At 43.0% G+C, this 24,977-nt stretch overlaps 1 protein-coding gene across 1 annotated transcript in view; it reads left to right on the forward strand.

The window, feature by feature from the left end:
• Positions 1 to 426: 426 nt before the first annotated feature.
• The window catches only part of PLEKHF2 (pleckstrin homology and FYVE domain containing 2), a 75,609-nt gene continuing 51,058 nt past the window's right edge, over positions 427 to 24,977 (forward strand). The window contains exon 1 of the mRNA XM_059165983.1: positions 427 to 581. Within this exon, the coding sequence (XP_059021966.1) occupies positions 569 to 581 (13 nt within the window). The 5' untranslated portion in view covers positions 427 to 568. The remainder of the gene's footprint in view (positions 582 to 24,977) is intronic.

Consider the following 24,977-nt stretch of genomic DNA (forward strand, 5'->3'; position numbering starts at 1 on the left):
CTGCCCCAGGAGCCAACACAGCCCTTTGTGCTTTCATGAGCTGGGTCTGGTTTCTATGACCTGCAATCAAAGAACCCTAACGAATGGTGTCACCGGTCAGAGGAGGTCAGGGAATGCCGTGTAATGCTACCTGCTGTCGCAGCCCACTGGAACCCTGCTCTGTGTCCTACCCTCCCTGCGCCCCCAGCGGATGAGGCAGTCACCCCTGCAATAGTGCCAGTCACTCTTATCCGAGAGGAAGAAAAGCACCTCAGAGGGCCTCACACTGTCCACGAAAGGCTCTGGCCTGGGCGACCCTTGCCGGTACTCACTGGCCAGAACCAACCAGAAGTCCCATGACCCCACCCAACCGTGCAGTGCCGGCCTGCAGCGCGGCGGTTGGCCAACAGCACAGATAGCCCTCAGCGACGTTAATCCAATCATTCAGATGGACTGGAGCGATCTGGCATCCTGTGGTCTGAGAACGTTTTTTGAGGGCTAGTTTGGCAAACCGACCGCTATTCAAAACAGTGTTCCTGTAAGAAAATACGTGCCAAGTTCCAAGCAGCTGACTTATATAATAAGTGGAATGCAATCTGTTGGTAAGTTGGGCTTCCTATACTTAAGAGTTTATTTTAGAAACATAGCCCCAGAATTTGACAGGCTGGATTGAATTATTCAACTCCAGCCATGACAAAGAGGGCTGGCTAGGTAATTTGTGGGTCCCAGGCATGGGGATCCTTGTTCAAAAAGCAAGAGAAAAGTGCTGCTAAAGGTACTGAAATATAAAGGTATTTTCTTCCTTCCATGGTGTTTTTTAAATTTGGTATTTAATATTTTCCTCAGTAAAGAAAAAGTAAACTTCTAAAGTATTAGCGTGATTTACACTGTTCATCTTTATGGTGTGCAATGCCAGTTTTAAATGCAAATATGAGCATTTCACCAAATTTCTATTTTCGAGTTGGTACTTGCATGAGTGTCTCATTCTTAACATAACAGTGGAAATGTTGTACAAAACTAACTCAGCTAATTTTATTTCACTTAATACAAAACGGAATGCCAGCCTTCTACCTTCAGCTTACTGACAAGCAAGGAAAGACTGAAAGCAAAGGACCTAGGGACTGTTCTACGTCTCCTTCCTTCTACGTCTGGTTTCCAGGGCAGGTGGTCCACTCATCCAGGAAAGGACCAGGAATAACATAGGATATGATAGAGTTCTTTGTTCGTTCATGTCTCTTGCCTTCTATCTGTGTTCAAAACAAGTTCTTTTTTTTTTTTAATAAGATTTTATTTATTTATTGGACAGAGAAAGAGAGCCCAGCAGGGACAGCGGCGAGGCGGGGGGAGGAGGGCAGAAGGAGAGGAAGAGGGAAAAGCAGGCTCCATCCTGACTAGGGAGTCCGACACAGGGCTGGATCCCAGGACTGGGATCCTGACCTGAGCAGAAGGCAGACCCATAACCAACTGAGCCATCCAGGTAGGTGCCCCATCGAAGCAAGTTCTAGTTTGAACAAAAATGTGTGGTCTCCCAGGCTGCTAGAGCCCCTCCTCACCCAGGCAGAGACAACACAACTATCTTGCACCTGTTGAGCTCCCATGCATCATGGGTCCACCAGAACTCAGTGTTCCTAGGGCATCTCGAGCACTTTATGTAAATGGGGTGGTGAGGAAGGGCATTGTCTCTCACAAGCATCCTCCACTGTCCCACTAGACTTCACTTCTGAAGCCGAAGTTCAAAGAAAAAAATTCTTAGGAATTTTGACATAGTGACAGCAGAGCATTAAATCAAACACAACACCATTCTGAGCCCAGGTCTAGGCAATTGCAGAGGGCACAGCCAGGAAGCTGACCGTGATGACAACCGTATCCTCTCCCCCTAACTTCTGCCACTCTCCTCTCCTGTGTAGCAACTCTGAGTAACACTGCACTAAGAGACAGGAAGTGAGCTTGAGCAATAGGGCCTGCCATTGTGTGTTTGCTCCACAGATATTGATCGAGCATCTACTATGTGCCAGGCACCGTTGCAAGTGCTGGAGATAAAACAATACACAAAACCAAAAGCCCTGGTCTCATAAAGCTGACCTCCTGGCAGAAGAGACAGCAAACAAAATGTGTACACAAAATAAGTAGCCTGGTAGGTGGTAGTAGGTGCTAAGGAAGAAAAAGTAATCCAGGGGAGTGGTAGGAAAGGATGGATTGAATGGTGTTCACAGTTAGCCTTTACAGCCATTTACTGCAATGGTTAAAGGTAGAGAAATGGTCATAGGAGAAGCTGATGGGAAAAATGGCGGGTACTGATCATTGGAATATAGGAAGCTTCCCCAAAGAGGGGACAGAAGTTGTGTTCATGCTGGACACACCATACCCCCCATGTACACACACACACACACACACACACACTGCGCAGGGTTCCTGAGCAAGGGGGCTTCCTGTCTCTTCCAGCCAAGATGGTCTATTGTGTGTCAACACGAAATGAGGTTCATTAAAAGAGTTTCCCTGAATGTAAAGGCAGAACAAATTATGAACTCTTGTAGCCCCTGGAAAGTTTAGTAACCCGCATTTAAATCAGCTTTTCAGTCGAACCTTTCACAACCATGGTTAGATGAACCTGTTGATTAGGACACTGTAATTTAAGCCCAAAGTGGTGGGGGTGGGTTTTCCAGTCTTGTGAATCAGATATCCAGTTTGCCTAAGGGAGAGACAGAGGGTGAGGTAGTTTCTGCGGGGCTTTGTTCTGGCAGTTGAACACAGAACAACACCAGACCTTCAAGAACACTGTGCTTGCCAGTCTGTCTTTGAAAACATCTCTAGAAGCCGTTCAACTGACTATCCAAGAGAATTGCTTACTAACCTGATTATTTTTTAAATGAGATTAAAAGGCATTTCTTGACCAATCTAATACTGGGCAGTAGACATGAAGATGGAAAACTTTAGAAAAAACAAAGATTTCCTCTTTGCCCCTTGCTTTTTGTGATATTTGTCTCCTCTTTTAGTAAATCAACAAAGATTACCAGATGGCTCTCCAGGACCTTGTTTTTGAGTCACTTTTACATCCTAGGTTCAAATTCCACTTCTATTAATTTTTAAGGCATCTGGTAGTTTGGAGAGAAGAAATTGTATTATCATTTCTGTAACTCAAATGTGGCAACCTTGCAGAAAAAGAAATCAGGGCCAAATACGCTGACCATCAGGACCCAGGGCCACGTCCTGTTGTCACATCATCCCCTCTTTAATTTGAGGAAAGCTGAACTTGAAAGTTAATGCTTAGCCAGATCCTCCTGCCTGGTTCTCCACGCAGGCTGGCAAGAGGATCGGTGCTGGGCAGCCAGCCGGAGAGCAGTTACAGGAGGCTGGGGAGCTACCCACCCCAGGCACAGTTTATTCTGTGCTCTCATGCAGAAGGAGGAGGGCTGCTGGGGACACTCGTTACTCATTCACCACACCCACTCAGAGCCCGGTCTGAATAGATTCGTGTTATTATTTGTTGGCAGATTCTGCCCACGTCCCTTCAGGGTAAACCCTGGCATCTCTGAAGCTGGCTTTGTCTCTCACCCCATTGTTGGGTTCCAGCTGAGATTCTGCATTTTGAGGTCCTTAAAGAACTTTGCAAAGTAGAAGGGACAAGAGAAGAGGCAGTCACACAGGACACACTGGTTGTGCTATTCGGACCAGTCCATCCAGTTCCGAGGGACTCCCGCATCTTGAATAGATAATGAAAGGTTAATGCGCAGCTGGTCCCCATTGACTACCTTATCCTAACATGCTGGGTAAAGGGGGGGTTCCTAAGGAGGGCTTACAGAACACAGGGATGACAGGAATGACAGCTTTACAGAAAAATTTACGCTTGCAAATATTACACTTACAAGCCAACGTAGGCTCATTGATGGTAACGAAGTTACCACTCTGATGCCCCGTGTTTACAGTGGGCCACCTGTGTGTGGTAAGGAGAGGGGACATATGGGAACTCCCTGTACTTTCCACTCCATGTTTCTGTGAACCTACCTAAAACACTTTTAAAAATAAAGTTCTGGGGCACCTGCGTGGTTCAGTCATTAAGCATCTTCCTTTGGCTCTGGTCATGGTCCTGGGGTCCTGGGATCGAGCCCCCCATCGGGTTCCCTGCTCAGTGGGAAGCTTGTTTCTCCCTCTCCCTCAGCCTGCTGCTCCCCCTGCTTGTGTTCACTCTCTGGCTGTGTCTCTCTGTCAAATAAATAAATAAAATCTTTTAAAATAAATAAATAAATAAATAAAATATAAATAAAGTTCTTTAAAGACTAAAAAAAAAGAAAAAGCGGTGAGATCTCCCCGTTCAAAGTAGTTTCATAGCCCAGCCATTACCCACATATATAATGAGGATGAAGTGAAGTGAAATTAAATATCCTTTGTCTTCAGGCAGCAGCTAGTTGGTGTAATTTAAAATACAAGTGTTAGATTTAAAACTGAAAATCTTAATAATTACCGTTAATTAAACATTTGGGGTACCCCGAACTAAGCATTCATCCCATGGGCTTCTTAAAAACAGCTCTTGTCAGGAAAATGCTATTATTATCCCCATTTCACAGGAGAGGAAACAGGCTTAAACTGGTTTAAAAAAATTGTGTCTAGTCACACAACCAATAAGCAAGCAGCTAGGAAATTAGCATTAACTCAAGGAAAAGCTGAAGGAGAGGGGAAGTCATCAAATATTTTTTTCCTGAAAGAAAAAAGAAAAACAAAATAAACACACAAAATTTTAATTAAAAATGAAAAAACCCCATAAACCCTTACTCTCAAGGATAAACAAGCTGTAATTGACAAGCTTGGATGAAGGGGGAAATAAAAGAGTAAATACAGGGACATAGAAAGTGAGTATCATATTCTAAGCAAGATACAGCTAGTAGGGGGTAGGGTGAAAACAATTCTTTCAGGAAAAAACATAGAAGCTAAGTTTGGGGAAAGAAGGTAAAAACAAGTGAGGGAAGGACATAAGAGAGGAGCGAAAGAAGTATTTTGAAAGGGTGGGATAATCTCATTTATATAACTTACATATTAGAATTAATTGGTTTCAACAAAATAATAGTCCTTGGTGGCATCAAGTAGGCAAATGCTTAAATGCTTAAATTGCTTAAATTTTAAGCACATCTGCCTTTGGCTCAGGTCATGATCCCAGGGTCCTGGGATGGAGCCCCAAGTCAGGCACATTGCTGGGGTGGGGGTGGGGGGAGTCTGCTTCTCCCTCTCTCTTGCTTTCTCGCTCGCTCGCTCGCTCTCTCTCTCTCAGATGAATTAATAAAACATCTTTTAAAAAATTAAATGCTTAAATTCAATTTTATGTTCCTTTTTTTTTTTTTTAAGATTTTATTTATTTACTTGACAGAGAGTGCACAACAAGGGTGAGCAGCAGACAAAGGGAGAAGCAGGCTCCCCACTGAGCAGGAAGTCCAATGCAGGACTCCATCCCAGGACCCTGGGATCATGACCCAACCTGAAGGCAGATGCTCAACTAACTGAGCCACCCAGGCGTCCCTCTATTATGTGTTTCAATAAAAAAAAAACTTTAGACAGCTTTTAGTTTTTGTTTAGTATAGCTGCTGCTGCCTGCCCTCCATCTCCTAGAGCTTAAGTGGATGTCCTGCTGTCCCTGCATTAGAGTCTGGCCTCTGGTGGGGTGAGTATCTCACTGTGTGGTGCTTAAAGATATGTGTAGGTTACACTGTGTCCCCAAACACAAGCCAGTGGCTTCACCCGGTGCTTAAATGAAGCATCAGCCGTCTGTTCTGAAACTGAAGGAAACGCTGTGTTTGCCCTCCTGAGGCTGTATCCTGGGCTCTTCCTAAAGGATCTTCAAGAGTCTGAACTTTGCAGGATTTTTGCCACGTGTACTAGAATGTAACCCCTATGTATGGATGGACTTGAGGAGCAGCTGTCCTTCCACTGCCCGCCCAACTGCGCCCAAACCCTAGAACCAGGCATCAGGAGAAGCGACACCCAATATTAACAGTGGGTCTCCCACTCTCTGTTCTCTGCCTTAAAACATTCATTTCAAAGGACACCTCTTCATTTCAGCATTCTTTATCGAAATTATACCAAGACCTCAATCATCCCGATCAACAAATACCAAAAGGAGCTTGTTCAAAGGCCTCTATCTCACCACCTCAGGCAAGTCATTACCTGGGGTCTCAGATTCCTTATCTGGACACACAGAGTGGCTCAGATGACCTGAAGCCCCTCCAGCTACAAAGTTCTATCATTGTGTTCAGCTCCTGCCTCAGAGCCAGCGACAGCTGAAGTTAAAAGAACTCGAAATCTCAAATTCTGACCAATGTGTGAACTTCGCATATGCTACCCAAGATAGACCAGTTCACGCTCAGACTTAAGAACACACACTTATGCGTGCATAGGCCCATGCAGACAGCCTCCACCCCCTACACCAGACGCAGGCTAACACAGCTGTAGCTTGTAAACAGAATAAGAACAACAGTCTCTATCACTGCATTGGACTCCAGGAGAACGTCTTAGGACCAACTGATGATAAGGAGGTCAGCAAAATGATCCGTCCTTTATGCATAACTTATACAGACTCCTGCTGTTAATGTTATGAAATAGCAAAAGGAGGCACGCCTGGGTGGTTCAGTTGGTTAAACGGCGACCTTGGGCTCAGGTCATGATCCCGGGGTCCTGGGATCAAGTCCCGCATCAGGCTCCCAGCTCCACTGGGGGGTCTGCTTCTCCCTCTGACCTTCTCCCCTCTCATGCTCTCTCTTACGCTCTCTCAAATAAATAAATAAATAAATAAATAATCATAAATTTTTAAAAATAGCAAAAGGAATAAAATAGTGATGAGCTAATATTTAACTGTCGAGCAGTCACGGAGAAACCCAGTGTGAATTCAGAATGTTTAAACTTCCAAATTGTTCACAACTCTAAGAACAGCACATCAATCACTCTGTGAGTTTATCAATCCCTGTAGCAATTCAGAGCCCCACATCCTACCTTGGGTCTCTACTTAGATTTTTATTCCAGTTACCTTTTATTTCTCTAGCCTATCCTTGTGTTTCTGAATTACTTACCCTGGATTTTTAATGAAAGGAGTCAAGGCATGAATAAGTTTATAAATCAAGAATAACCATGTCTCATTTAAGGATTGTTAGGTGGTGAGGTCCCCGCAGCATCAGTGATGTGCATTACTTGGTTTCTAAGTGAGTTTGGGGTCTTAGATCAAATGACAAGAGATTTAGTACAGTTAATTATCACCGCTTATAAAAAAGGAAGAGTAACAAACGGAAACTGTATCTATTTGTTCACGTAGGTCCTAAAAAAGCAAAATGTACACAAAGAAGATCTGTTCCACAGTATTTACATGTTCCTATTTAGAGTGGGGTGGGGTGAGTGCAGCAAGGGTCAAACCTCAGCTTTCCGAAGCTCCCCCGCCCACCCCACCCCCCCATAGCCTGCGTGCAGCCAGTCTCCACTGTGGCACATCCCCGCTCAACCTCTGAGCAGCTGCCTCAGGGCCCCTCACGATCTGGCCCCACCAGTCGCTCTTTCACGAACACTACGTCTCAGCCCCACTGAACTACTTAGTCATTGATTCCTGGTGGTGTGAAAGTCCCTCTTCTCTGCTCATTTGACCATGCCCTTCCCTTTTTGGGCAAATCTTCCCTCTCCAGTCCAAGAAAGGCTGCCTTCTAGAAATACCTGAGTCTTCATCCCCCTACCCTCTACTGAGGGACTTCTGAATTCATTCTTCAGAACATTTGTAGCCAGCCGGTCCTTCCCAGCACCAGATTCCTATTACCTTTGGCCAGTAGCCAAAATGTGAGCCCTCCTGGTCATCTCTTTGCCTATACTCTAACCCCAAAGAGCTTTGAGCTTCCTTGCCAGTGACCACCTTCCTGTTGCTCCCTTCCCTCTGCAACCTTTACTGAGCCCTCTAGAACTTCATTTCATGTAATCGCTCTCTCACACACCATGATGTCACTACTGGGTCCTTCTCTCCATCTCCTTAGGCTAAACGAACCCTAGCTCATTCTTGCAAAGACACCATTTCTCCTTCATAGCCTTCCCAAGGAGATGCCGCTCATTCTCCCTCACCCCACAGACTATATGCAGGAGTTGGGAGAACCCCAATGTCAGCTCCAGCTAATACTAAACTAGCCTTTACACTACACTTTGTCAATGTCAGACATCGACCTCCAGACATTCCTCCTCTTGATTCAAGGAGCCTTTAGCACTTCACCCAGCTTTCTTTTCCACACCAAGTCCTGCCATTATCTTGGGTAGCTTCAAGATCTTAGTTCTATTGATCTCAAAAGAATGTCCCCTCAGTGCCTTAAGCCACCCTTCTCTTGACCACCTCCCAAATCTTGTCATCACCTAGAATTGTTCTTGCTATGAAGTCTTAAATCCAACAGCCTGCCCTGATCGTAAGCCACCACTTTGCATTTCAATTACCATCCATCTTTTATTTCAGCAAGACCTTTGGTGTCTTGATTCCTCTGCTTTCTCCTTCTCTATCAAGAGAAGATTTTTTTCTCCTATTTTTACTTCAAATCCAGACTCCATGACACATCGAATCAATCACTGTCTTTCAAATACCCTCAGCTCCATGGCTACATTCATTATCTTTCCACCACACTCTCCCTCAATAAATCTCATATACTCCGCTTGGATCTTTCTGGCGTTTAATTTATTTTTCTACCTAAGATGTGAAGTCATTTGCTTTGCAATTTTTTTTTTTCTTGAGGAACCTGTCATCTCTGTATTTAATTTTTGGAGCTAGAGAATTATCTTGACATAGATATAGGTATAAAGCACTGCCAAAAAAAAATTTTGCTTCTGATGCATGTTTATAGCATTTTTACAATGAGATGTTTCCAAAATCATGACAGCCAAATGCTCTGAATATTTATTGTGTGGGTAGCATGGGTATTAGAGCTTTGTGGATTCTCATTTAACCTACCCAAAAATTCTGCAAGGTATTATTGAGCCCAGACCTCACATAAAGAAACTAAGACCGAGAGAGATTATATAACCAACAAGTCCACAATAGCCTGGGTGGGAATATAATTCTGGTTCTGATGGAAACTAAAGCCAGTCTCCTCTCTACCCGTATTGCTTCTCCAGTGTGGGAATTTCTGTACCATCGAGTTCACTGATGGGCTTCTTAGCAGTGCCCAATGGAGAACATTAGTTAAGACATGTAAAAAATACTCAACATTATAAATCAACAGCTAAAGCACCAGAGATTTTCCCCCAGAATTGGAGTTATGGACGACATCTCTTAAAGAGATTTTTATTCCATGCCCATGCCATATATTTTTTAATATTACATAATTTCCAGGACACCTGGGTGGCTCAGTGGGTTAAAGCCTCTGCCTTCTGCTCAGGTCATGGTCTCAGGGTCTTTGGAAGTGAGTCCCACAACGGGCTCTCCCCTCAGCAGGAAGCCTGCTTCTCCCTCTCTCTCTCTCTCCCTGCCTCTCTGCCTACTATGATCTCTGTCTGTCAAATAAATAAATAAAATTTTTTTTATTACAAAATTTCTTCTGTTGATACGTACTGTACCAAGATTTTGTTTATAAAGTCTTATTATAAAGGAATCCTTTTAAAAAGTCAGCTCCCAACTTTCTTTTTTGCCCCTAGAAATAACAGTGATACCAACTTTCAAAGCCCCTATTTTCCATACTCTAATCACCATCATGTTCTGCGAGAAATTTCTAACATCTTGAATTTTTCTTCAGCCTACAATGGAATACTGACAGAAACATTAGTAGTCACCAGAGGAAAATTTTTCTCCATACATAGCCCTGTAATGTGCCATATTTTTGTAGTTACCAACTGATCAGTTTTGCCCTCTGCCAACCTAAAAACCAGCCATAAGCTTCAACAAAGAGGCAGCTTTGGGCGTCTTTATTCATTGGAAAACAGAAAAGTGGGTCCTCGGAATGTAAATAAACGAATTCCAACTGTCCCCAAAGAGAAGTTAATAGAAAAGCTTTTCCTCCTGCCCTTTGGGAGGATTCCCAAAGCAATGCGAAGTCTGTCTAAAGTGAGGTGTTTTGTTTTTTTTTTTTTTTTAAGTGAGTATTTTTACACCGGTGTGAGGAAGGATTTGAGTAGCCTAAGTAAGAAATCTGGAAAGAGGCGACAAGGAGTAACAGAGACATTCTTCACCTCTGCTCCAGGAGATTCTGTGTTCTCCAAAGCGCATTTTGAAAAGGCAAAACCCGCTGCATCTTCTTCTGCAGAGAGGCAAAATCAAGAAAAGGCCTCTGCTTGGCGAAGGCAAGGGCACCAGAATGATGTGAAGTGGCCCAGATGCCTTTGGAAGGGACGTCCCTGCGGTGGGCTCATCCTTCCAGCACTTGGAACACCTGGCTGGTGGCCGTCAATCCCATCGCACCCACAGAGCTGGCCTGTTAGACAAGGACGGGCGCCGGGCCATCCTTGGCACCCTTTGTACTGGAGGAATTAAAATACCAACTAGCGACAGCACTTCCTCTAAGCTTGCAACGCTTTCTTAAAGAAAATACTGTATGCATGCGGACTCGTAAGACATTTATCTTTCTCCTAAAAGAGGATGGTCTAGTGGACACTGTGATGGCATCCAGTTATTGGGCACCTACTCTAGGTCAGGCACTGTATGACACACTGAGGCTAAAAGCATGACAAAGCAGCCCTCAGCCTCATGGGTCCCCAGAAAGCCTAAGAAACAGACCACATAAAGCAACTATAGGACGACGGGGCAGATCAGACTAGCAGATGAGCCCAGTTCTGGTGGGGGGCGGTTCAGGGAAGAGTGGGTGGGCTACAGGGAGAAGGCTGGGAAGTGGTCACTGTTGAGCTGGTTTTCTCCAAACTGCCAGTGCCAGGAAGTAAATCTCAGTCTTTCCTTTGAAAGTTCCCCAGTTCTAAGAACTCACACAGGCCTGGAAAGAGCTACATTCTTTAGATACATAATATCCTAATTAGTGGTCATCCTTGGAAGCCAAACAAAGCAGTCCAGAGCTGACTCCAAAGCCACTCATCTGATGACAGGCTAGGACAGAGAATGACTTCAAATAAGAATAAGCCCTGACTGGGCTATGTTTTGCTAGCATCCCACTTCGGAGTGTTGCCTAATTTACTCACGCCTAGGTTTTTAGTTTTTTTTTTTTCTCTTTGTCATCCCAAAGCAAGATAAGTCTATCTTCAGTCGTGTCCAAAGGGAAATCTTAACAAATTCATAAGGTAAAAGATGCAGGTTTAAAAAAAAAAAATGCATGTAAACTTGACCTTAAAAGTATCATTCTCTTTGAATCCAGCAAGTGAGCAAAAGTTGTTGGATCCAAGTCAAATGTTTCCTAGCAGGGCCTAGCTTCCTCTTGGTCTAGAGGCCAACTTTATTTTTTAAGTATGGGTTACTTAAGCAAATGTTCATCCTTCAGAATAGAATTATAATCCAATAGCTGATTCTAGTGTAGGACAGTAGACTACATTTCTTATTTCTTTTTTTTTTTTTTCTTAAGATTTTATTAATTTATTTGACACATAGAGAGAGAGCTTGTACAAGCAGGGGCAGTGGCAGGCAGAGGGAGTAGCAGGCTCCCCGCTAACCAGGGAGCCCAACACGGGACTCGATCCCAGGACCCTGGGATCATGACCTGAGCTGAAGGCAGATGTTTAACTGACTGAGCCACCCAGGCGCCCCTGTAGTAGACCACGTTTCTATCTTGAGCTGTAACATGCCTTCATTCCAAAAATTTCTGAAGCACAGGTAATGTACATAGAGGAATTCAAAACTGGAGTTCTCTCCACCCCTCTCAATGCCTCACACCAACCTTATTTTCATCATAGAACTTTTACTACCTGACATCCTATTGTATGATGTACTAGGACATAAACTTCATGAGGGCAGGCCCTTCCGTTCCTTTGATTTCTGCTTTGATCACTGCTATAATCCCAGAGTCTAAACAGTGGCTGGTAGAAGTACTTGATCAATGAGATACTTGCTGGTTCATACAGGTGAATGGAAGGGCCAGCCATTGTGCTGTGTAGTTGACATAAGTCTACAGAACATAGTAGTAGCAGCCTCATTTCTATATAAATAAAGGAGCTGAAGGGTCTTAGTCTAGGGCTGGATGGAAGGCACGCGTCTTTACTCTGGTTTGTGTAGCAAGCACATTGTTTCTGCTTAGATCATAGGTTGACTTGGGGTGATTTGGTGCAGAGAATAATGGAGATTATGGAAAAGCAGCTGAATTTTACCACTAAATGGGTAAATAAATAAAAGGATAAATGTGCTTGATTGAATAAGTATGAAAATTTCTAAAATAACAATACAGGATCCTTTCCCTCATGTCACATTTAGTAGGGTTAAATAGCCTCATTATGATAAATATAGTGGATGCAAAACATACATAAATGAAGTGTTGAAGAAGCCCCAGAAAATCAGCTCTTAAATGAAAAAGACAGCTGAGGGTATTGAGCTGAAGCTTATTTTAAGAGTAGGAATTTGCTAATGTTGCTTATTTGCAAAACTCTTTGGTGGTTCCCTCAAATACCCACAGAGATTTCCCCAACTTCATGTAGCCTCTTCAGGTAAGGCATAGCAATGTGACTTTGAGCCAGTGTGCTTGGGTTCACACTAAGGGTTCATACTAAGGGTTCACATGTTAGTGTGAACTTGGGTTCACACTAAGGGTTAGCAGGTTATTAGCTGTGTTAACTATGCTGCTATCCCTGCAAGTCAAGGATAATAATAACATACCTATGTCGCAGGGTTCACACGAGAATTAATTGACTTAATGAATGTGCTTAGAACAGGGCCTGTCATACAGAGCAACATCAAGTGATAGTCGTTACTATTACTGTTGTTGTTATTAATGGAATCACGATTATTGTTGTTATGAAAAGCTTAGTATGCCTAAAGTTGAAAAAAAATTACTCATTATGATTAAAGGCAGTTCCAGTTCCCATCCTAGGCAGTGAGGTTAACAGAGTTCAAACGAGGACCCATGCCAGAGGGAAGGACAGTTTTAACCGTCCAGCTAAATCTTGCCCCTAAAATACATACCACTGCTTTTAATGGAAAGGGAAGTTAAATCGAATTATTCCCATATATACAACATGAACTTAGCTAATAGCATTACACAGGAGGGAAGCTCCCCATGAAAATAAAGAATTACTGCATCCTTTGATGGTAATGGCATAATTGGTAAAAGATAAAAAATGGGAAAACCTAAATGTTCAACAGTAGGAGATATAGACTACTATATATAGTCACTAAAATCATGGTGTACAATCTACTTTCTGCCTATATGGTTGACTCCTAGTTGAAAATCAAGCTTTTGGAAATCAGTATGCTCCTGAAAGAACTAACTTCTAGAACTTGAAGGCACTGATGGGGGAGCCTAGGTTCTGATGACTGTAAAGTTCTTTGGAAAATCCTGCAATATGGGGACTCATCTGTTGCTTGCGGGGGATCTCTAAGACTCCTCTCATTCCCACCACCTACTTTGTTTTCCAAAGTCAACTCCTAGACTGGAGTAGAGGCTGGTGGGCCGGTGTCTAAGGCTGGACTGGAAAAGAGGCTGCTGTTGCAGGTGTTTGAGACAGAGATTCCTGGGGTCTCCTGAATCTGCTTGTCTGCAGTTGCTATGAAACATTAGAAAGGAGAGAGGAGGCCCTTTATTTCCTACTGCTCCGTGTTTGTAAAGGGTTTTTTTACAGGTGAGAACAGCTGATACTTTAGTGGTAATATTTCGATCTGGAGTCTCTTCTGCTTCTCCAGGGTGAATTCTCTTAATAAATTTAAAAAAATAAATAAAAGTGTCTATTGCTACATCTTGAGTGTTCAGAATTGGGAAGAGGTGATAGAGCACTGAACCGTGAAACAATGAACTGGAGGCAGTCAGGGGGCAAGGTGTGAAACCTCATCTACCACAGCCTCTGAGACAACAAAGGGAAGAGATAAGAGAAAAAGCAGAGAAATTGAGGTGGGCAGTGGCTGCGGACAGCTGAAAAACCCCATACAGGTACAATGACCACACTCTCTGGGTTAAATATTGGTGTTCTGAGTACGAGGACGAAACCGAATGCTATTGGAATATTTGGAACTTATGGTTTCCTGATTCTACAAAACCTTAAGGGGAAATGAGACAGATTGTGTCCCAAGAAGAAAACCTAGTAGCTGTGCTTGGGAAATATTAAGGAAGTTGAAAAGTAAACTGACAATTTGAGAAGTCTGAGGAAACTGAAATTTGAAGAGAGATGTTTAAGATTATTTTTTAATTTAAAAAATGCTTATAGTAGAAAAGTTAGAAAATACTTTTTAAAGGCATGAAAAGAACAAACTATCTGCAATCCCACTACTGCAAAGTAGCAACTCCTGGTATTTTGTTATATTTTCTTCTAGTTGTTTATCAAGGATTTTTTTTTTTTTAATTAGAGAGAGAGGGAGGCACTCATTGTGTATGAGCACACACGCGCACACACACGTGAGTACGGGAAGGAGCAGAAGGCAAGGGACAGAATCTCAAGCGGACTCCCCACTGAGCTTGGAGGCCAACATGGGACTCAGTCCCACAACCCTGAGATCATGACCTGAGCTGAAATTAAGAGTCAGACACTCAACCGATTGAGCTACTCTAGTGCCCCTTTTCTTCTAGTCTTTTAAAATTGAATGTTAATTTTTTAAAACTGTAGTAAAATACACATAACAGAAAATTTCTCATTTTACTCAGGTTTAAGTGTGTGGTTCCATGGGATTAAGTAACATCACCGCCCCCAGCTCCAGAACTCTTTTCTTCTCAAAGCACGGGAACTCTGTACCCATGAATCAGTAGCTCCTCGTTCTCCCCTCCCTCCAGCCCCCGGCAGCCACCATTCTACTTTCCATTTCTGTGATTTTAATTAAACACATAAGTTTTATCTAAAATTAAAATTATACTGTATATAGTTTTGTGCCCTGCTCTTGTTAATTAATATTATATCCCTCATACCATTAACTCGGCTTGCCAATATCATTTTGCAATAGATTCTATACAGATGTTTCTTCCTTTTTTTCTTTTCCTTTTAAAATAGTGCATATTTGTACTTAAACTTAGTTTTATAAGTGACATTCTGTTGAATGTCTTAAGTGACTCCATAAAATTAACAGATATTGCAACGTGTTCAGCAAAACAAGATTAGTGCTGTCCCATGGTGTCTTCTTTTTCTACTTCAATAAAACTACACGTGTTAGAACAGAAACAAAAGAAAAATACCTAATCTAAGTTAATTCTCTGAGACCATCTTAACACAATACACATGTGTGCCAACATTCCACATTTTTCCCTAGTATAATTATATACAGTAAAAGAGAGGACTATAAAACATAAAGGAACCCCCAGGTTCTTATAACACTCTCTTTCCTAGAAGAGTTGCAAGACTCTTGGCCTCATTTCCACGTTTCTTTTTTCTTGGACCAAATTTGGACTAAAGGAGAAAAACCTGGATGGTGGTTCCTTTTAACCTGAAACGATTACCAAGAAGAAAACTTTTCACGTTTGTAATGTGAGAAGAGGAAAACAGGACATCTTCCTTCGGAGGTCCCACCCCACTCCCACAACCCCTTGGCTTATCTGTTAAGGGATCAATGGGATTTTCTGTATGGTTTCGGGATCATTGGGTGGTAGGTACTGGGTCATGCCCTTCCCTAGGTCTGGAACGCCTCTCTAGGGGGAAAGAGCCAAACTTACAGTTGTGGCAAAGGGGAAGTAAAAATCCCTGAATCCTAAAAAATCCTATTTCCTCCTAGGGCCTCATTTCCCAACAACCCAAGCCCTCCCTGGGACCAGGCACTATGAAAGGAACAGTGTTTTTTTTTTCCTTTAAGCCTTAGAAAATACAGCCATGCTGAATCAGCCATATCCCAAGCTTATTGAAAAAGGCCATTGCTAATGGTAAGATTTCAGCTACATCTGCGCTTTGATGGGCAGATCTCAAAGTCTTTAGTACCATTGAAGCCTCTCCTCTTACTTGTCAGTGTGGTGGGGGCACCACCCCAATCCAGAGAGACCCGTTTTCCTTAAAAGCTGGTTCCGCTCTCTGGCTGTGTTCTGAGGGGTCACCACCAGTTCTGGGCTTCCGGCTGGCCGACGAAAATGGCTGTGCCATCACGCCTGCCTCCACATTGTCTGCACTCCTCACTTCCGCTGCCTAGTCGAAACTTCCATGGTTCATGCCAGGGTTTGACTATGAGAGGAGCATGCAGAGGAGAGAGCCTGTAGTGACGTTGCCTGGAGACCAGCTTCTTGAATGTCCCACCCTTCCCACTTCTTCAGCCCAGGTTACCGTCGAAGCGTTCTCACGGGCTTGCAGGAGGCACCCACCCACCCCCCACCCTGGGGTTCCACTCTCATTCCGAACTACCCTACCTCTACTGCCTCACCTCTAAAGTATTTCCTATAACTGGGCATTTGCAAATGCCTATAAAATAATGGCTCTTCCATTAATACAAGATTGGCCTCTATTGCTTTCTCTGGTACCCTTTTCATCACTTTGGGCTTCAGGGGAGCATCTGCAAAAGTGCTTTCCCAAGCCCTCTCCCTCTGAGACTCTGAGAGTGTTTGGGCTTTCTGCATTGATCTAGGCTGCAGATAATGAGTCCCTGAATCATACATGAGGCACTACAGTGAGTTGAACACGGGTGAGTCTGTCTGATCTAGAAATTGATCTTAACCAATCAGGGAAGCTAGATTGTAAAGGTTCGATCCAGGGGCAGTTCTTCCCCTTCTCGGCTCCTGATCAATTCCTGTTGTGCCTCACTCTGTGTAAGGAATAAATATGCAATCACAAAAACACACTGAAATGAGGATATCCGTAAGAATTGGGTTTTAAAATGATTTCCTCCCCAGGATGCGGTCTACATGCAAAAAATAGACGAAGGGAACAATAGTAAACAGAAGGACAAAGCAAGTAATTAAAACGAGAAAGCAAGTTTTGCTCCACAAAAACTATGATGGAATTGTGGTTCAATTTTTCCTCTTTGTCAAATAAATCTTAAAAAAAAAAAAGAAAAAGAAAGAAAAAAAGAAAAGAAAAAATTACTAATAGTGAAAAGAAACAGTCTGATTTGCTGAAATGTTTGGTTTAGAGGCTACTCCGTAGAAGGTGAGATGCAAAGTTGCCTTTGACTTTCTAAATATATCATAGTTTGAATACACTTGTTACCGATTTTCTATAGGTTTAGTTTCACTTTCTGTGTGTTTTTTGTATATGTGAAACCAACTTCTATTCTAGAGCTGGGTAGTTTGGGATCACATATTTTTGAAAGTATATTAATTCAGAGGGTGCTGGGAAATACTGGCTAAATAAGGCAGCTTTCAGTATAATTTCTGACTAGAAACCTTTGCATTAAAGAATTCTGAGTCACTATATCTATTATGTCCATAGAAGAACACATTGTTTTCTATTTTTGTAGGCATTTCCTGTTTTACTTTTACATACTCTCTGATGTAGGTATGACTATTGTTTTGTTGAGTCTTGTGCTTGGACAAGCCAAAACTCAGCAAAACCAAGCTCTTTTTCTTCTTCCCCTCCACCCTGCCCTCCCTTGCCCCAAGGTTACTATAAAAAGCAGGAATAAAGTGAATGTTGGCTGCCTCCCAGGTTAATGTTCCATAGTTTGGGTGAAGCCAGATCTTGGAGCTCTTTTCATTTACCTACTCATTTAAGCAATCTAATTCTGAGTCAGGTAAATACACTTGAGCCAAATTAAAGTCAAGTGTTTAATATGTTTGTTTTCAGAATAATTTTATTTACAGTAATTGCTTTCCTGTTTTTCATGCAATACATTGTGTTCTCAGCAGGGCAAAGAAGTGAATTTAGACACTCCTGTCTGGTGACTTGGTCCATTTTCTTTGCATCTGCTGATAATATCTGTCAGTATCCAAAGTTCCAATCTCAAGCGATTCACATAATATACAATGTTGTCCTAGTCTGGTTTTCTCTTAACTGGGACTGTCTAATAGGATTTGGGCTAAGAAATTTCCAGAAAGATAATAGTAGACTCTTAGATTTGTAAGGACCTCTCAGGTCATTCAGTGTATTTCCCACCCAATACAATGATCTCTTCCATAGCATACCTGCCAGTGGCCATCACCCCTTGACTCCAAACACTTCTAGGGACAGGGCCCTCACAGTGGACAAGCAGTTCATTCCACTTTTGGATACTGATGATGAGGGACAAAAGGCTAGCTGAAGACAAAGCATAAGCTGACACACTGCAACCTCTCCCCAGCCCCCGCTCCTAGATGGGAAGGTACTGACATTCTTTCAGGGAATCTCCCAACTATCTTAATGTTAATTCCTTGCTAGAGGGGAAAACAACCTTAACTCTACAATGGCAGATACTCTCCTGTATCTTTAGGAACTCTTTAGCCTATGGAAGTTCTTTTGAAAACTTTCCTTTCCCCTTACCAACCCCAACCCCTTAGCATATAATCAGACACCCCTCCCCAACCCCCTGCAGCAGCTCTTTCTGCCCCTGGGTCCTGTCCCCTTACTTTAATAAGCCCCCACTTTGCACCAAAGACATCTCAAAGAATTCTTTCTTGGTCATGGGCTCTGGACTCCACCCCACTGAACCTCACCTACATTCCAAAACCCCATTACCGAATTCCTGGAAAGTTCTTCCTTGTGTTGTCATGATGAACTGAGATTTTGTCTCTGTAATTTCCATCCATTGGTCCTAATTTGATCATCAAATGACAAATCATATTACGGTCATAAAATTCAAATTGACAGTAACATTTCCATTCTTCTTTCCCACGGTAAAAATGTAAACAGTTCTCATACTGCCTCCTAAGGTGACTTTCTTTCTCCAGGTAAACAGCATTTCTTGTTCTTTTAACTGCTTGTTTCCCCTTTTGTGGCTTACAAAATTGAGATTCTTTAACTTGCCAGAGGCAGAAACCCCAATTCAAAATGGCTCAAATGAAGAAAAAAAAGTATTAATTTACTCACTGACATGTCCACAGGAAGAGGAAGGTTCTGGCCCAGTCAATGCCATTAGAGCTTGGTCTCACTTGATATCTGTGTCATACAGTGTCCCATCAGGATTAAAAAAACACAATCATTTATACAGGTAAAGTTTAATCTAAAGAACTGTTAACCATAACAGGGTGTTGGAATAACAAGGGATTGGCTATAAAGAGTACTCTTTTTTTTTTTTTTTTTAAGATTTTATTTACGTATTTGACAGAGAGAGAGAGATCACAAGTAGGCAGAGAGGCAGGCGGGGGTTGGGGGGAAGCAAGCTCCCTACTGAGCAGAGAGCCCTATTCGGGTCTCCATCCCAGGACTCTGAGGTCATGACCTGAGCTAAAGGCAGAGACGTAACCCACTGAGCCACCCAGGTGCCCCCAAGATTTTATTTTTAAGTAAGCTCTACACCCTTCATAGGACTTGAACTCACAGACCCAAGATCAAGAGTCACATGCTCCTCCAACTGAGCCAGAGGAGCCATAGAAGCAAAGAGAATTCTTTAAAAAATGCAGGAATAACACATATAAGGAGCAATATTCCTCTTGGCACTGGGATAGAGTATCCAAGGGAGCTCCAGCCATTCCCATCCCCTGACCCCGAGATGAGATCCAGACCTTGTTGGAGCGGTCACAGCTCTATTTCACTGATTGGCAGACAAGGCTGTCATGCTGTTTCAGGAGAACTTCTGGAAATGCACCCCTGGGAATTTGCTGGAAGGTCATCCTCTTAGAATATACTATAGTATAGTATAGTATAGTATAATATATACTATATTATTTACAGGTAGTAAAGAAAAAAAATATTTAAGGGCCCATCTACACTTCTGCAGAGTAGACAATAAAAGTTGAATTTGGGACTAAGAGACAATACATCAGTAACTGGCAAACAACCATTATATTCCTTTCTTCTCTTCAGGCTCTGTACACACTCTCTTACGATGGCAAGATAGCTGTCAGCAGCCCAAGTTTCTATCCCTTCCTTTTGGTGACTCAGCTGGGAAGAGAGTACTCTCCCAAGTATTACATCAGATTAAGTTTAAACAACCCCAGTTTATCAATCTTGTATCATATGCTCATTCCTGTATCAATCACGGTATCCTGGTGGCTGTGTTGCCCTAATGCGCCAGCCCTGAAGTATCCTGCCCCTGGAGGAAGGGGGTGAGTCCACCTCACCCCTATCAAATATACAGAGAAAATTCCAAGTAAAATCAAGTCGTCATACCAGAAGAAGGAATGGCTGATAAGCAGGCATAAATCACATTAGTGCCTGTTAGGAGCAAAGATCTCAATCAACCAATGCCTCTCTCTGTTTAATCACCTTTGTAAAGTCAAACAGTAATAATGCCTATTTGAACTAGAAGGGATTTTTAAAATGCCACACCTTTATTCCTGCCCACATTTAGAAATAATTGAGAAATAGAGTCAAGAATCAGTAGGATGGAGTACAGCACTTCAGCTTTATTAGGGAGAAAAGTTGATATTGATGATGTTTCGGGAGCTGACCCAGTCTCTGGTACTAAACAGCCCACGGGATGCTGCACACATCCCTGTCCCTCAGGCCATATGCATTGGCAGCTGTAAAGCTTATGACATAGGGGGTGCCTGGGTGGCTCAGTGGGTTAAAAGCCTCTGCCTTTGGCTCCGATCATGATCCCAGGGTTCTGGGATCGAGCCCCGAGCCGGGCTCTCTGCTTAGCAGGGAGCCTGCTTCCTCCTCTCTCTCTCTCTCTCTCCGCCTGCCTCTCTGCCTACTTGTGATCTCTGTCAAATAAATAAATTAATTAAATATTTTTAAAAAAATTTAAAAAGCTTATGACATAGACCTAGGGGAGTAGACCAAGTCTTGTGTTCTTTGTAGGTAGACAAATCTCAAAGAGAAGGAGAGGAGTGAGCTGATCCAGATATGCACAATTCTTTTTTCTAAACTTCCCTCTGCAAATAAGCTACTCTTCTTCCCCTGGGGAAGAATCAGTGAGGGGAGAGGGGAAGAGAATGTCTAGGAGAGCCCTAGCCACATTCTCTAGCTTGGTTACTTGAGCTAACTGAAGCTTTAGCTAGCTATCTGTGGAGCATCAGGCGTCTATCAGATCTGGCTACCTCCTTAATGTGGCTCTCTCAGTTCCAACCACTGCTCCTTTGGGTTATTCTCTGGGTACTTGCAGTGTTTTAAATTTGAATTAATTGCAACATCTAAAGAGTGGGTGATATCACATACAATTCACATTTCAAGTTCTTTGGTGGGAGGATGGAAATCAAGAAACTTGGGACTCTCGTTCTCGATGAAATAATCAGTTAGACCGGAGTAGTGGCTGTCACCTTCTGGATGGAGGATGCCCTCTCCTTTTCGCCCCCATCTCCACTAATCCCAGTTACTACAACTGGTCACCTCACTCATTTACCTACCTGCCTGGCCAGTATTGGCATTTAAATGTGTGCTGGACCCCCATGGTTGGGGCCTTCCCTGCCATGCTGGATATCCTGGTTCAGCCATGTGGACATTCATCCGTACTCCTTTAGGTGAGACTAGTTAGCCTTCTAGGCTAGAAAGGCCCAGGCAAAGGCTGATCTATATCTGTAACTCTTAAAAGAATAAAACAACAGGGGCACCTGGGTGGCTCAGTGGGTTAAAGCCTCTACCTTTGGCTCAGGTCATGATCCCACTGTCCTGGGATTGAGCCCCGCATCAGGCTTTCTGCTCTGCAGGGAGCCTCCTCCTCTCTCTCTCTGCCTGCCTCTCTGCCTTCTTGTGATCTCTGTCTGTCAAATAAATAAATAAAATTTTTTTTTAAAAAAAAGAATAGAACAACAGTAGTCACATTAGCTTTGCAGTTAAGCACGGCTGTGGTGATTATGGTGGTATAATCATCACCATGTAGAAAAGATTTTAGAATGTCCACATTTGCAATCAGGAACAGCACCTCACAGCATACACAATAAAATCCTATGATCTCCCTAGTATTTACACACACACACACACACACACACACACACACACACACACACAGAGACACACACACAGAGTGAGGAGAAGAGATTTATTGATAACTGTCAGAAAACAACTCTCCATGGATCTTTTTGGAGTTTTTCTGTATGGCTTGCAAGCTCAGTTACTGACCTCCCTTTATTTCAGATCATATTCCTTTTTTTTTTTTTTAAAGATTTTATTTATTTATTTGACAGAGAGAAATCACAAGTAGATGGAGAGGCAGGCAGAGAGAGAGAGAGAGAGGGAAGCAGGCTTCCTGCTGAGCAGAGAGCCCGATGCAGGACTCAATCCCAGGACCCTGAGATCATGACCTGAGCCGAAGGCAGCGCCTTAACCCACTGAGCCACCCAGGCGCCCCAGATCATATTACTTTTTTAAAGATTTTATTTATTTGAGAGAGAGAGAGTCAGTGTACACAAGCAGGGGAAGTGCAGAGGGAGAGGGAGAAGCCGACTCCCTGCTGAGCAGGGAGGTGATGCAGGGCTCCATCCCAAGACGCTGGGATCATGACCTGAAACAAAGGCAGATAGATGCTTAACCAACTGAGCCATCCAGGTGCCCCTCTAGACCATTTTTCTTAGCCTCATCTAAGAATGTTTATACAGTGAATAGCCTTGGAATATGGTTGGAATATAGAAATAGCATCTTCCAGCAGAGCGAAGGGCAGCCATGTTTACAGTCCAGTATAATAAAGATAATGTCTCCTCTGGAGCAAAGGGTATTATTACTGCCCATTGTAAAAGATTCATGTTTCCTAAGCTCAGGCTTGCCTCCTGTAACTCACCCCATTGTGTGCAGAGTTGCCATTGGGTTCTCTCCACATTACCCCAGCAGCTGTGTTTATTTTGTGACCTTAGTCCCTCCTCATGGCAAAGTAAATTGGGCCAGTCTGGGCGCCTGATTCTAGGACAGTATTACATTGGCTGGTCAGTACTTACTCTGCACCCCAGCTGGACAATCAGAACTCTCTGAGAGAATGAAGTTGCTACTAACAGGAACAGGAAAGGAAAGGCTGCCTAGAAAGCCTGAACACGAGTTAGATTTGGGGCCACCAACAACGGTAATAGCAAGTCAAATTTTGAATGGAACACATGGACACAAAGAAACAATGTTGCTGTAAGAAACAGAGACAGAGATAGTGTAGCCCAAGAGAAAAAGAGAAAAAGTAGCTTTGGTTCCTGATGGCTTCCTAGTCTCTGCTAACAGAGATCTTTATCATAAATGTCCTTTTTCTAAGGACTTGAGTGAGTCTTTGTTTCAATCAACCAAAGGAGCCTGACCAAGACAGCTGGCCATGTCTGTAAGCAAATGTCTAGCTGGGAGACAATACACTCTTGCTCTATCACAAAAGACTCCTCTTCCAAAAAGGGACCATGAATGTGGGGCAATCATCTTAATCACTCATAGGAACCAGAAAGTTGCCTTTAAGAATATTACATTAGGGGCACCTGGGTGGCTGGGTGGGTTAAAGCCTCTGCCTTCGGCTCAGATCATGATCTCAGGGTCCTGGGATCGAGCCCCACATCGGGCTCTCTGCTCAGCGGGGAGCCTGCTTCCCCCCTTCTCTCTGCCTGCCTTTCTGCCTAATTGTGATCTATCTCTCTCTCTCTCTCTGTCAAATAAATAAATAAAATATTTTTTTAAAAAATAATATTACTTTAAAAAGGAGAATCTTGTGGTATGTGACTTATATCTCAATAAAGCTGTTATTTTAAAGTGTTTTTTTTTAAGAAAGCTAATATAAATACAAATTATTGAGTTTTTCTTGAAAGTACCAGAGAAGTCATTAAAGACAAATGTGTGGGACAGATGGAGTCTTCCTGAATATAAGGAACAAGAAGAGCTTGGGAGTGTAATGTCCACATGCCCTGGGTCATTTGGATCGGTGACCTAAGAGCTTGGACAGTCCCAGGGGAAACCTGAGGGACCCAGGACGGCCCTGACTATGGAATTAAATAGTCTGGGCAGCAGGTATCTAGTTAGGTCGACCTAAGGTCGCTTAGGTGACCTTAATATCTGCTGGTGTTTCTCATCCATTAGGATGGCCATTAACCAAAGAATAGAAAACAACAAATGTTGGCATGGATGTGGAGAAACTGGAACGCTTGTGCATTGCTGGTGGGGACGTAAAATGGTGCACCCGCTATAGAGAAACTGCCATACTATTTTCTACAGAAAAGGAAATCCAGTTACACAGAAGATGTTGTCCTGAGTGGTGGGTGTGGAGTGGGGGGCCTCTAAGAGGAAATGCAGTGAGGTTAGCACAGAGAGAGCATTAAATGGCTCCCAAAGCCATCCCTTAGGTTTTATCAAGATCCAGGACCCAGAAGAATTGGGCAGAGCCTTGAGATGAGTCTCAGACCAACGTGGAATACTTAGGGGCTCTCTTCTCTGTAGTAGTAAACTCATGCATAAATACTCATATTCATATTCATATTATTTTGAGTATGCAATTTAGAATATCATAAATGGACATGCCATCTAGACCCAAGAGCATAGGGGAGGTGCTGCCTGGGCCCTAGGGACATAATGAATGACCCCCCACACACATGCTATAGATCCCCTGGGATAGTGTTTCTAATAATGTGTCATATGACATTCTATGTGTTCCATGTAAGAAAGGATTTGGTCTTCCAAATAAGGCTGATAGGTCACTGTCTGCAACCTCTCTACCCCCTTTGCTGATATGGAAACAAACTTTAATTGGTGAAATAAAAAGTGGCTTCTCCAAGATTTTGCAGATGGGGCCATTTCTGCCTCTCTTAGGAAGTATTTTGTTACACTTCCAAACAATTTGAAGTTGTGGATCAGTATGTTTTTATAGGAATTCTTCTTTTCTCTATCTTCTTTGAATTACCTTTATCAAGCCCCCTGGATAATGATAGAATGCATTCTTATCAATTCAGAAAGGGGATCCTAATGTTGCCCCACAGAATTAGGGCAATTCCTCCAGTAATCATGCCCTTAGTCCAATAGTAGCCAGTAATGGTGGGCAGGTGTTCTTAGGACTAGGGGCATGTACC

Source organism: Mustela lutreola, chromosome 3, assembly GCF_030435805.1.
Source record: "Mustela lutreola isolate mMusLut2 chromosome 3, mMusLut2.pri, whole genome shotgun sequence".
In the NCBI taxonomy this organism is placed as follows: domain Eukaryota; kingdom Metazoa; phylum Chordata; class Mammalia; order Carnivora; family Mustelidae; genus Mustela; species Mustela lutreola.